At 44.4% G+C, this 15,000-nt stretch overlaps 1 protein-coding gene across 8 annotated transcripts in view; it reads right to left on the minus strand.

Annotated features, from left to right (window-relative positions):
* Positions 1–15,000, minus strand: part of LOC147030213 (uncharacterized) — a 296,012-nt gene that overhangs the window by 134,320 nt on the left and 146,692 nt on the right. For all 8 annotated transcript variants that reach the window (XM_085874046.1, XM_085874047.1, XM_085874044.1 and 5 more), the window contains one exon: positions 13,966–14,489. In XM_085874046.1, coding sequence (XP_085730172.1) covers positions 13,966–14,489 — 524 coding nt within the window. The remainder of the gene's footprint in view (positions 1–13,965; positions 14,490–15,000) is intronic.

The raw sequence follows: 15,000 nt of genomic DNA on the forward strand, positions 1-15,000 counted from the left end.
CAGAAAAGACCCCCATTCCTTGATAATCAGAGGAAAAACATGGGGAAACATTCAGGTCAGATTGCGGTGGTGTGTGCTGGAGTGCTGCTAAGGTGTCACCCACCAGACGGCGGTTTCCTTGAGTTAACCTGAGGCAGTCCCTTTGTGTGGGTGACCTTGAATGTCCCATCACTAAGAGAGGATAATTACCTGTCCCTGTTATCATCTGAGCTGAAGCGTTTGAACATCGGTGTTGCAGCACTCTCGGAGGTTCCGAGACCAGATAATGGCGAGATCATGGCAGGTGGTTACTCCTACTATTGGTCTATATGCTCTGATGGTTACCATGCCCAAGAAGTTGCTGTAGTTGTGTCCAATAAGCTGACTCCAATGATATAATTGAGGTAGCACCAGTTAACCAGATTATTATGAGACTAAGGATTCGTCACTCTTTGGGTGTCATTTCCCTGGTCTCTGTATATGCTCTGACTGAGGCAAATGGCCTCATCATGAAGGATGCATTCTCTGCTGTGTTTGAGTCTGTGCTTGATCAGTGCCCCAGGCGAGATACTCTTCTAGTCTTGGGGGATTTCAATGCATCGACTAGTACTGAAAGGGATGGTTATGAGACATGTGTTGGTCCCCATCGTTCTGGAAATGTGAACTAGAATAGCACCAAGTTCCTTGACTGCAGGAAGTCATGGAGTTAGGGTGGCCGGTTCATGGTCATGGTTTGTGGTTCATGGTTCATGGTTCATGGTTTGCGGTTCTTGGTTCAAGGTTCATCGTTCATGGCAAAAGGAGATTGACCATGTGCTCATCGATGGTCACTGGAGGATGATCCAGAACTGCAGGGTCCACCATAGTGCTCAGTTTCTCAATACCGACCATAGGCCTGTTGTAACAACTCTGAAGATGGAGTTAAATCCAGGAGAATGATACCATCTTAGCTTAGTCTGGATGTTAGCAAGCTTCATGATGAGAGGGTAGCTGAGGAGTTTGCGAACAGGCTGAGTGGGGATTTGGGGGGACAGGGTGCTTTCCAAAATCCTGAAGATTTGTGGAGTGCCTTTAAGACCACGATCCTTCATGTTGCCGGTGGATGTCTTGGAACTCACCGGAAGGTGAAAAAAATTTTTGTCTCTCAAAGGACACTGAATTCCACTGATTACAGTTGCAGGACCAGACTTAATGGCAGAGCTGAGCTATTCAGGGAGTGGAGGAGTAAAACTGTACGTTTGCTGAGGGAGGACAAGGTGGCCTATGTGCTAGGAATCTGTGAGGGGGTCGAGCATCACCTGTGGTCAAGTGATTCTCGTCCTGCTTATAGGGCAATTTGTGCATTGCGTTCCTCCAAGCCCATCCATCAGTGTACTGAAGTCAGAGTGGAGAGTGGTGGGCTCTTGACAGAGAAGACCTAAATGAAGGCCCGCTTGGCCGGTTACTTTGAGTGGTTGTACCAAGCTGATCCAACAGCTGTTGAGTTGGATGTCAGGGGTGTTACTGACCATATTGCTGACCCTCCAATCAACTGTGATCCACCTCCATTTGGGGAAACACAGGCTGCGGTGAACCAGTTGAAATGGAGTTAAGCTCCTGGGATCTGTGGCATCCATGCTGAATTTTGCAAGGCTGGTGGAAATGCTGTACTCATGTCGTTTCATGCAGTTCTGTGCTCTGCCTTGAACACAGGAATCATCCCAACTGAATGGAAGAGGGGCCTTTGGTGTCCAACTCTGGAAAGGGAAGGGTGACCGCCAGGACTGCAACAACTACCAAGGGATAACGCTGCTCTCTGTGCCGGGAAAGGTCTTTGCTCGGATAATTATTGATAGGGTTCGCCACCATCTTCTTGAGCACCAGCGTCCAGAGCAGTCAGGCTTCACACCAAAGAGGTCAACGATTGACTGTATCCTTGCATTTCAGGTCCTCACTAAATGCAGATGAGAGTTTCAGCAGGGGCTGCTTGCAGCCGATTTGATCTCTGCAAAGCGTTTGATTCAGTGAATCAGAATGTCCTCTGAAAGCCTCTCGGTCTTCGTGGGGTGCCAACAAGACTGATCAATCTGATGTCTGAACTATACTCGGGAACGGAGAGTGCTGTTAGATGTGGTGGTACCACCTCTGACTTATTTCCAGTTGTTACTGGAATTTGTCAGGGGTGTGTACTGGCCCCCACACTTTACAGCAGTTATATGGACTGGATTCTGTGGAGGATGATGTAGAGATCAAGCTGCGGTGCATCGTTTGCAAAATCAAGGTCAGAGATCTTGACATTCCCAAATGATGTAGTCATCTTTGCAGAGACTGGATATCCTTTTGGGGGCCCTCGAGGTGCTGAATGAGGAGTCTGAGCCACTGGGATTACGGGTTTCCTGTGTCAAAACTAAGATCCAGGCTTTCAATGACATCTTGGATGCTGCTGTCTTGTCTGAACCTGTTTGTGGTGGGGATGTTGAGGTCACGGAGAGATTCAATTATGTTGGCAGTGATATTCATGTCTCTGCTGGCTGTGAGCCAGAGTTCAATAGATGTCTAGGTCAGGCCTGGGGAGTCATGGATTCACTGGATCATGGGGTGTGGCGCTGTCATTACCTGTGCAGGAGGATGAAAGTCTGAGTCTTCAGGTCCTTGATGCTTCCAGTCTTGCTCTACGGATGTGAGACTTGGACTCTGACCAGGGATCTAAGATGTAGACTTAATTCCTTTGGTACCAGATCTCTTTGGAGAATCCTTGGCTATCGCTGGTCGGACTTTGTGTGCAACGAGCGGTTGCTGAGGGAGACTCAAATGAGATTTGTTACCTGCATAGTCTGTGAGCATCAGCTGCGGCTGTATGGACACGTGGCTCGTTTTCCTGACGCTGATCCTGCTCACGATTCTCTCAGCGAGGGAGCCTCATAAGTGGAGAATGCCAATGGGCTGACCACGTGCCTCGTGGTTGCAGCAGGTTGATCAGCATCTCGAGGAGATAGGGATGGGCCAGGCATCTGCCTGGGGGATGGACAGACGGAGGCTTTGGAGTCACGGCAGAAAGTGGACGCAGAAACGCGCTGCTCCAGCGCATGCTCCCATACGTGACCTGTCCCTACCTGACACAGGGAAAGAGAGAGACTGATGCAGGGAAAGAGAGAGAGATAGACATGGAAATAACAAGAGAGAATGGGATAGGTAGCTAGGGAGAGATAGTGAGATCGAGATTACAAGAGAGAATGAGATAGATAGAACAGGAAGAAAGCAATATGCCGCCGTCCTTTTGGATAATAAAAGGTATGTGAGGGAAGAGATGCAGATGTAGAAGGTGTGAGAGGGAAATGACAAATAAAGAGTTTGTTCAGGACGGGGCATATGCTGAATGTGTGCACGTAACAAGATGTGTGTGAAGATGACAGGAGGTATCATGTGCACATGAAGAGTGTGTGCGAGCGTTGAGATGCACATTGAGAGGGCGCGTGACGAATGACAACCATGAAGAGGGAGGCGATTAGTCTGTGATGGTGAAACTTGCTTCGGAAAGTAAAATCAGAGCCAAGGAATGGAAAAGCGATTAGATGAGAGTCTTCTGGATTTTACTTCATTTTGCTTTGCCAAACCAGTAACTTGGCCTACTTGAGGGCTGGGGGCCCATGCAGTGTGATTAGGAGGGATTTCAGACATTTTACTTTCAATAACAGTTTGTTATGCTTCCATCATTCAGCCCGAAGTACACATCCTTTACTCAGAGGTGTACTGGACGTCCATTACAACAATGTGTATGGCTTGAGCACCCAATGATAAGGCCAAGGTATCCATCACAAGATAATAAATATATATCAACAGGAAAAAGGCATTGGCACAAGTAGGAGTGCAAAGTAACAAACATCAGCACCAAAACATCCTCAGCGATTCAGAGTAACTGGGGACCAGGGGGATGCTGGATCAGAATCCAAGAGGCCGTAGGTTCAAATCCGGCTAAGAGCAGCAACTTTAAAGATTTGGATTCCGAGTTTCTGGAACACCGGGTTGGTCTCAGATGAATTAACATGTTGTCGGGATCTGGGTGCAACCCAAGATGCTTCACCAATGACACTCAGCAAGTGGGATAATCTGCCTGCTCTGTTTGGTCTAATCGACATGTCGTACTTGGCCAGACTCCGTAGTCAACTCTTAAATGCATTTTCCAACAAAATGCAAGCCCACCCACACGAAGTGCAAAATGAAGTGGAATAATGTAAAGTGATTCAAATCTGAGAATTAAAAACAACATCAATCCCTGGTTGTTAAAATCCAAGGAGAAACAAATTACAAAGTATCATGGAATCAAACATGAAGTTAGGCTTCAGGAAGCCAAGTAATCCGAGGAGGGACAAAACCCAGCAGGCTCATGAATAACTCATGGATGGAGTAATTGGCCTGGTTATGCCTGCACCGCTCGACATATGATGCAAGTCAACACATCGTGCTGGAGCCTGAACATCTGAAAGGCACCCTAGGACAGGAAGCAAGATTCTGCTTGGAAAAAAATCCACTGAAACACCTCTCTACCTCCATTACTGTTGTCCAATGTATTAACCCCTCATAAACGGTGATATAAGCCAAGTCGAGCTTGGCCCAGATTCAATCGAGTCACTTTTTACAATTTATTTACTCATGTGCAGCCTTTGGCTGCTTGGCTGCATCATTTTCTGGGGACACAGCTGTGCTGCCAGTTACTAGCAAGCTGGTACTCATTTTGCAGACCTCAGAAGGATGACAGGCTGAGTCAACAATACCTGGTGTTAATTCAACGAATTAACTGAGACTTGAACTCAAGATTCTAGGATCCTAAGCTTGCCACATGAACCAGGCCTGAGTCACTCAATATGCTGTACCCTCTCGATGGCGCAGCTATGTCCTTTCTCAGATGTGGTGACCAAAATGGTACACAATAATCTTGAAGAGACCTCACTGAGTGTTAACACCACCACTTTTGATTTGTAATTTACCTTTTCTGCCTGGCACTGTGCTGAATGCTTACTACTGCCCCCCCCCACCCTCTCCAATATCTAATGCCACCCCTTTCTGTGTGACACATTCTAAGACTGCCCCTTGTATTGCATTATTTAACCCCTATTTTCAATGTTCTTACCGATCCCAAACACCTACCATCTCAATTTTAAACTGCATCTGCTAATCTTTAAAAGTATCTACACTGTCCTGAATCTCATCTTCAGGAACCTCTCTGCTCTCCACCTATTACCTCCAAGCTTTCTGTCATTTGCAAATTTATAAAGCTGACTCTTAACCCCACTACTAAAATCATTGACGTAAGATATTCAGAATAATAATGGTCCCAGCACTAATCCCTGAGTTACCCCACAACTTACATCCTACCAGGCAGACATCCTCCCACACAACCGCTCTTTTCCTACAACAAAGCCAGTTTCCAATCCAGTTAGTTACCTGACTGGCCATGAGCTCCGCAAGCCCTCACCTTAGCTCACAGCCTCCAAAGTGGTACCTCATCATATGCCTTATGAAAGTCGAGATACACTACATCCACTGCAATTCCCTCATCTACCCAGTCAAATTATTTCATAGAATTCCAATAAATTTCCTAAACATGACCACCATTTCGCAAATCCGTTCTGACTCCCTTTAATTGGCTCAAAATTATTGAAATGGTTCCCTATCCGCTTCTTACCGTAATTAACGACTCCAACACTGAGCTTCCCACAACTGAAGTCAAGGCTTTTTATCAACAAAACAGTGATGACTCCATCTACATCCAAATATCTATCTATCTCACCCTCTCAACATGGATCAACTTTTGACCACTCATCCCAACTCTCTCTTCCTCATACGTGGCGATTTCAGTTGTCACTATGCATGTTGGCTGGGTGTTGGTACCTCTCTCACCAGCCATGGCACTTCACCAAAGGACTTCTGTGACTCCATGGGACCGACTCAATCTGTGAACATTCCAAACTGGATTTCTCCCATTTTGTCTTCAATTATCATACACATCCTCTTACCCATGGTACACTGAACCCTTACTCTGAAGCAACATGCCTTCGTTCAAGAAAGCAACATGCCTTCTGGAAAGCAAACCCAACCGAAGGCAATCTCCGCTCGTTTCAAGAAGCCCACAGCAAGTGTGTCCAATTCTCGGAGAGCCAGAAACAGCAACTGTCCAACTTCAAAATTGAACTTTCAAAATTGTCTCCTAAAACCAGGTGGAGCCTTAAGTCTGTTTGAGCAGAATTAGCAAGCCTCCCACCCCACAAAATTAGCAACAGAAAGTTGAATGCATCAATTCTCGGTTTGCTTCCAAATCTTAATGTCAGTCATGAGATCAGGGCCGTCTCTCTGGACATATATTGTGCTTTTGATACAGTCGGGCATCCTGCCGTGCTCTTCAAACTCTCTGCCAATGGCATTCAAGACCAACTCCAGATGTGGCTTTCCGACTTCCTCTACTCCGGTAGCCAATGTGTGGCTCTCTCCGCTCCCTGTCATGGCAGGAGAGCCCCAAGGCAGTGTTCTGAGCCCAGTCCTATTGATAATCTTCATGAACGATCTCTGAGTCTCTGGAAAATCCCCTATATCCATTTGCTGACCACTCTACCCTCTGCCATGACATCCCTCATCCTCAAATAGGCAGGCAGCAGCCTCTTCCCTCTCCTCAGACCTTGACAAAACCACAAGATGGTCAAACACTTGGAATATGTCTTTCAATCCTGACAAATCTCACACTCTCACTATCTCTCTCAGAAAGGACCATAGTGCAAACCTTCCGTTTCACGTTCTTAACAATCCTCTCAAAGAAATTCAGTCACTCAAACTCCATTTCCTCACTATCAGCCACGATCTTTCTTGCACAAACCACTTTCCAAAGTTGGCCTCCAAAGTGAGGTGCCGACTGGGCATTCTCCGTTGGACAAAGTCCTTCCTTGGCACACCGGGACTCCTATCCACCTACAAGGCTTTCATCCGCAGCATGATGGAGTACCGCTCTCCCTTCTGGGCTGGTGCTACTCCCTCACACCTTGCTCAGCCTGATGCCGAAGAAACCAAGGCCTATTCAAGGATTATTATTGGACAAGGATTATTCTCGACAAGAATGATTGTAATCTCATCCCCTGATGAAGCTGAGTCTGTGGACCGATCACTTTCCCATCGCAGACAGGTAGGTGGTCTCTATTTTCTACCACCTCCTTTCTGGTCTTGCATCCTTTTCTCTTTATGTGCTTTGCCCCCCCCACCCCCCTTCAGGTTTCTGCAGGGTGCACACAGTCTACCATTGATTCATTTCTGGTGAAACTCTCAAAATTCAGAATCTATGCTCACCTCCACTAATCTGTCCCTCTTTTTTCCCCAACTGTGGAACCAACATCCAGATTCTCTTCAATCTCATTCTTCCCTCCAGGCCTTCAAGATTGCTGTTGAGCACCATCTCACATCATCGCAGATCCAAAGCCATGATATTTTCTAACTATGTTAAACCTCCCAGACCCAATCCCACCTCCTAAATTCCAGCTCTTCCTTCCTGAGAGTTGCTTCTGTATCCATCTTGCACACACAATGCATCCTCCTCTACCCCTCATTCCTCACCACACCCATTGTTTGTCCAAGACTCCTTCTATTTTGTCTTTCAACTCTGCTGTTGGTGTCCTGTGTCTGTCTCTGTCTGTCTCTGTCTGTCTCTGTCTGTCTCTGTCTGTCTCTCTCGTTAGTTTTGTTATGTTGCAATCTGATCTGTTCAGTGTTCGAGCTCTTTTGCAAGCCTCGACTCTGTCTGTATGTATGTATGTATGTATGTATGTTTGTATATATATATATATATATATATATATATATATATATATATATATATATATATATATATATATATATATATATATATATATATGTATATATAGATATATATATATATATATATATGTATATATATATATATATATCTGTTGTATATATATATATATATATATATATATATATATATATATATATATATCTGTTGATATACATATATATCTGATATATCAACAGATATATATATATATATATATAAATATATATATATATATATATATATATATATCTGTTCATATATATATATATATATATATATATATATATATATATATATATATATATATATATATATATATATATATATATATATATATATATATATATATATCTGTTGATATGCACACCTTTCTGTTGAGCACCCTGACACTCATGATAATGATCATGCAGGGATCCCTACATATTCACAAACCCAAACCCCTCCCTCCCACTGTTTAATATCCATCACTATTACAAATGCCTGGTGTGTTGGCGCAGTGGTTAGGGCAGCGGCTTGGGATCCAAAAGGTCCTGAGTTCAAGCCCCGTTGGGCCACTGAATTAATACACCAGGGGGTTGACTCAGCCTGTCATCCTTCCGAGGTCGGCGAAATGAGTACCAGTATACTGGGCCGGTGTATACCCCGGTTAAAATAGGTGTACCATATCCCTGTGTCGTAAGAGGCGACCAGGGTTGCGTCAGGAAGGGCATCCGGCGTAAAACATGTGCCAAATCACGATGCGGATCATACGGATGATCCGCTGTGGCGACCCCTAACGGGAGCAGCCGTAAGAGGAAGAAGAAGAGATATATATATATATATATATATATATATATATATATATATATATATATATATATATATAATAGATCTATAGTTATCCCAATTATTCTTTGCAATCATTTTTAAATAACTCTCAAATCCCGTCGTAAACTACCGGTCCTGACTCAAACGAGCTGTTGAAGATATTCGTTCAAATCATGCTCATCTTCTCTGCCACCTCCCTCATTACTCTCTTATGCACATTATCTGGCCCTGGAGCACTATCATCCCTTCTTATTTTCCCTGTTGATTCACCTCCTCCAGCCCAACTTGGATCTCTTCTGAAATCCCTTCCTCACTCCGAAGATGCAGCAGATACTCTCAGCTACTGGAAGTTCCCTTTACTGTTCCAGTGTAACCAAAATGTGGAAGCAAATAAAGAAACAATTTAGTAAGCCTGCCATCTCACCACCATCATCATCATCCACCGATTCTCCTGTGCTATTCCTCAATGGGCCCACTCTCCTCTTGTCTGTTTCTTTACCGCTTATGTACTAAATGAATTCCTGGCTGTTACATTTCATATTTTTGGCTGTCTTTTCTCTCTTGACTCATCTTGACTCAGAAACAAACAAAAAAACTTTGAGTCTTATGACTAAACACTCATTCTCTTTTGGCCTGCTGAGCCATTTTCTTAACTCGCCTCTGTTTCTCCATATCCTGATGTGAGTTGGACTTCAATTCTGGTATTTTTTTACTTAATGAATGCCTTCTGCTTATTCATAATTGCACTGAATACCTTCATGATCAACCATGCTGGTCTCTGTCCGCCTATAAATTTACACCTCAGTGGAATATGCTTACTCTGCACCCTACACATTTGAGCCTTGAAGGTTGCCCATTTCTGCGATGCACACTGCCCTCTTCAAACAATGTAAAGCTCCAAAATCAGTTCTCATACCCTCAAAGTTTGCCTCACTTAAAAATCCAACAGCCTTCCACCACTATGGTGAACTTCACATCTCAACAATAGAATTGCACTTACGACGTTGTGATCGCTTGTCTCCAAGTCTTCACCCACCTCTACCTATCTCCCCCACCATATTGGGGTCTTTACTTAAAAAGAGGTCTCACACTACAACCCCCTCTCATGTGCTTTTATACAAACTGGGATAAAAAGCAATCTTTGACAAGGGATATAAAATCTTCATCCTCTCTGCTATTCCCTTGTTCCTGGACCCAAACTATCCCTTTTTCTTTTTCTTGTTACACCCACTTACAAACCATGAAGCGTTGAGTTCCAATCCTCCAGTTGGATTGCTCACTAAACCATGTCTCACTTGAAGCAATGATGCCATATCCCTCACCATCCACCCCAGCTTGTAGCTGTTTCATCTTTCCATTCAAGCTCCTGGCATTCGTATGAAATACCTTCAACCTTTCCATTCCATTAACCATCCCCTGCTGTCCTGACACTCCAACCACATCCTCAACCACGAGTCTAAAAAAAAGTCCCAATTCATTTTTCAAAAACCACCACGAATCTTTGCACACCTTTCTGTTGAGCACCCTGACACTCATGATAATGATCATGCAGGGATCCCTACATATTCACAAACCCAAACCCCTCCCTCCCACTGTTTAATATCCATCACTATTACATAAATCTGCACCAACTCCCACTCTTAGTAGAATCCCTGGAAAAAAAAACCACGTAACATGCCAAATTCTTCAAAATGTTTCTCCAAAAACTCATACATTATTTTCAAACGTTCCAGACAGACCCTCCCCACATAGTTATCCCCCTCATGCACAACCACCAATGTTGCAGGCAAGCAACCCGACAAAATGTCATCCAAAATTTCATCAATATCTCCCTCGCCCCTCTAAAACAACACAAAACTATTTTTGCAGCCTGGTGACAAAACGGGGGAGGGTGTTAGGGGGGGGGTGGTCCATTTATTCAATATACTCATTCCTAAGAAAAACTCTCCCTGGCAACCTTCCCTCCAATCTCCACCCGGCGTCCATCACACACACATGCACCACCACCTCATCATCCGCACTAAAACCCTTGTACACAGTCACAGCACTCCTATGACTCCCTGCAACCGCTGCATTCCCACCACCAACCACAACCCAAATGCCATTATTCCAATTTGAAACCCCTTCAACTGCAGTACCCCGACTCGCACAACCCACCACCCCATTTTCATCCACACGGAGACTGGCGACCTCACCCATCACATACAATGTGCCACCCACCCCTCTGCACCTCCAATACCAGCAACACACTTCACATTCCCATCATTGCCCATACTATCCACACCCCTCATGCCACAAACACCTGCCACACCTCCATGCCACCCCGACAAAGGCATTAACCTGTCTTCAATCCATGAACCAAACCCAACAGAAGCTCTTCAAACTATCTCCCACCCTCTGACAAAATATGGATATTCTTTTCTCAATTAAACCCACCAAAGCTCTTAAACTAGCCACCTCCAAGTATTTACAACAGGAAAGGATCCCACAGTCACCACCGACAAGAACATTGCCCACGTACAACACCAAATACTCTGTTTATAACTGCTCAAGTATTTTTGCCCGGATTTGTACTTATTGAATGGCATCTGCTTCTTCTCATCATCTCCTTCTTCAGGTTTATACCCTTTTGTGCCACTATTGGTAGCAGGTTTATCACCATCACACTCAGCTGATTCGACACTTGAGTGATCTTCTCTGCAATGTCATTTCTCACGGAGTCCCAGTTGTGAGATCCACTCCCTCCATGCCTGTTCTCCAGCTTCAAGCCCAATGCGCTCACCCCCATGATGCTCAGAACCACACCCTCCAACGATGGCCCAATCCATCTGCGTTGCTGACGCACCTGCCACATGCCCGCCCACATTGGGAGCACCAATAGCCACTAGGAGGCAGCCCATATCCGTCAGTATAGAACACTGTGGACGATTCACCCTAGTCTTCAATCAAACTCTTGAAAGACCAGAAAACAGGGATGGACCCAAAGCTCCATGATCAGGCCACTAAACCCACCTGTTGGGACAAGAGTCAGATTGCCACCCCTGGTGACTCTCGGAGAAGAGACGCTTGGACCCATTGTCAGGAGACGCAAACGGAATCCGTGTTAAAGCGCCAGATGCATACAGGGCAGACCGCCAGAGAATGTGTCTCTGACCCTTCCTCCCAAGCCCGGCAGTCAATAACTGGCTCAATGGCTCAAACTCTGTGACGGGACTTGGCAGAGGTGCTTTCTTGTCCCTTGGAGGCTATCTGGCTACTGCCACTACCTCGTTAGTTGCTCTGGATTCCTTATTGGTCTTCACCACCAAAAATGATGTTGAGTGGATCTGATTGGCCATAGAATAAATTGTGAAATGGTTTGTTATGGCTCAGTCGAAACCCTCCTGCATTTTTTTTCCACATAACGCTTTGCTCAAGTCTAGGATTGCGCTCCGATGCCATGCATTTGACTAGCAGCGCACTTACACAGTACTGTGCAGTGCAAGATGGCAGCCATCCTTGCCGAGATGCTATAGCCTAGTTTCACATCGGACATTCCAACCATGCTCCTGCCACACACAGAGTACCAGGAAGGGGATCACTCCAAGCTATAATGTGCAGAACCAACACGCCAATGCATGCGACAGACAGCTTCCGTTCCTCCACCACGATGTCCTGTAACTCAGTCACGATGCAAAGTTGCGACAGCCCATCCCACCATGACAAAACGAGTTGCAAGCTATGAACCATAAAGTACGAACACAGGAAAGGCGAATCTCATTTGGCAAGAATTAGACAATCAACTACGTGATGTAAAAAACAAATAAATACACAATGTCTACATATGCTGGCCACCCTCAACATGATTGGTTACTTGACTCTTCTTTAAAGGCGCTCTGTGAGTTAAATTATCAATTATGTGGAAACACTGGTATATTTACATTTTGAACAATGAAACAGAGAAAGACCCAAGTAAGATACATAGTTCAGAAATCAGCAGTTGGGGTTCAGTGATGAAAAGCAAATGTAACCTTGGTTTAATCAAATAAAATAAAAATCCTAATCACCCACATTATTGGATATGGCAAATGGCTCTTCTTAAAATATCCATCCTCAAAATGTCAGAGATTAATATGGAATAGGCAAAGCCCAGAAGCGAACGTAGAATTCTTCTTACATTCGATGCTGCAATTTTCGGTTACTTCGGCCTGGATTCGGGATCGGCGATCAAATAACGTAAATCACGATTAAAAATTATTTTTTGATGATGCGGGAGATATCTTTATAAAAATCAGTGGAGGAAATATACACCATGTCTGATATTTGGGTCTTTCATGTCTCCGACGATGCCTTTATCTCCCGGCATGCATCATTCCCCATGGCAAAAACCGGAAACAAAAAAAAAAAAACTGGAAGCAAAAGGGTCATAGCCAACGACACAGATTCCAAATTTCCAGGGTATTGTGTTGTTGTTGTTGTTGTTGTTGTTGTTGTTGTTTCCTATTCTCTCATGTGCACGCGTTAAGTATGAAGCTCACTACGTTCGCTATAAATAAATTAAAAACAAAACATACTGTGTGGTTTCTCATTCCTCCTCCCAACCCTCTCTCGCCCCACTCTCCAATTCTACACAGAGGTGAAGAATGGCAACCATGACACTGTGTATTATGCCTTTTCCTTCCAGAGAAAGTCAAAGCAGGGATTTCTAATTTGTTTATGGTGCTGGCAATAACTCTCTTACTCATTCATTGATAAAGGCATGGTCCGATCTTTGAAGTCCCTGAATGATAGCAGACGGGACACCCAAGTTAACATCCATCAGAGGGGCGGCACCTTTTGTGATACAACACCTCGTCGATGAAGCACCAAATATTCGGGGATAGAATCCAGACGAGAGAGCTCAGAGGTAAGTTTGCTTCTTCTAAACCGTCATACCGAACAGTTTCTCATTACTCTTGGTAAATATATTGAAAACCCAAATCTGAACACATTTGATTATTTCACCAAAAGTGAATCTTTTAACTCGTCTGTGATTTACCTGATATAATCAATGAACCAATTTTGGACTGATGAACCCCAAAGGATGAAACAACCAATTTGCCTGGCAATAAGAAATATTTCAAAGTGTAATCGGCCATGAAGTCACTTGGGGTTCATCAGGTGTATCCCTATGTGTGCTGGGGTGAACCTCTAACATGTCTGGGTCTCAATTTGACACCGAGAAAGGTAAATACAACATATAAACAAAGAGGGCAAGCAAGTCTTTCTTCAATAGTCAACACAATTGAAACATGCAAACCTGTGTGAGAATAAAATCCCTTTTATAGGACAACAAACCACTAAACCTAAATAATTACATAACATGATGCCATGGTACAATTGCTCACCTCAAAGTTGGAGTTCTTCTTGGCACTTTTAGCAAGGTGCAACACCGCACCTTTCGGCAAGTTCAGAGGCTCTGTCGCTCCAGAAAAGGGGGTCTGGAGAGTTGACTGGCAGTCAAGGAAGGAAATCCAACTTCTGCCAACACGAATAGCAAAACGGAGCCACTGTCCCGTGGCAACAGGCACGGGGAAAGAGGCGACCTCAAGTGCATCATAAAAAAAGATCACCCGTTGCTGACCTGATTCCTCGGGACTGAGAGCTAGGCCCAAGTAGATGTCCTGTTCAAACATATCCATGATGGAGAAGAGGAATCCACCATTTCGATTGCTTGGGTTGACAGTTGCCAATATGGTGAAGTCTTGTGGAAACGGAGTGGGGAACAAACCGTCGGCGGGCTCGGAGATGGAAGCCCCATGGCCGAAATGCAGCACGGGGTAGCTGTCTGTGCCCGCGACATAGGAGATGTGGTTCGGGAAAGGCAATCCCACCATCTGAGTCAGGTCCACGTCAAAGGTAATATTTTTGGCTGTGGAGACAGAAGCCACAAACAGTTGTTGGCCATGTGAGGTGAGTTGCTGCACAATGACAATAATGAAGTTTAAAAACAGGAAGCATGTAGATGTAGATATAAATATTCTTTATCCATTTACAAATACGATTCTGTAAAAATAAACTCATCATTATATATTCAACTTCATGATGTGGTGTGCAACTGAACGAGGCAGGTGGTATTGCTTTATATATTTCATACACACACACACACACACACACACACCCACACACACACACACACACACACACACACACACACACACACACACACACACACACACACACACACACACACACACACACACACACACGCAAATTCCTGCTCTAGCAGGGAAAATGGCCTTGAAAATGCCTGTATGTACACACACACACACGAAACAAAAACCATCCTCCTCTTGGGATGTGAAAAAGCAAACAAGCAAAAAAACTCATGTCTTAACAGCAGTACTCATGGTGTTCTCATGTCTCATGTGAAAAGTAGAAGG

Source organism: Eptatretus burgeri, chromosome 3 (genome assembly GCF_056783735.1).
Source record: "Eptatretus burgeri isolate ZD-2024b chromosome 3, Ebu_testis_v1, whole genome shotgun sequence".
NCBI lineage: Eukaryota > Metazoa > Chordata > Myxini > Myxiniformes > Myxinidae > Eptatretus > Eptatretus burgeri.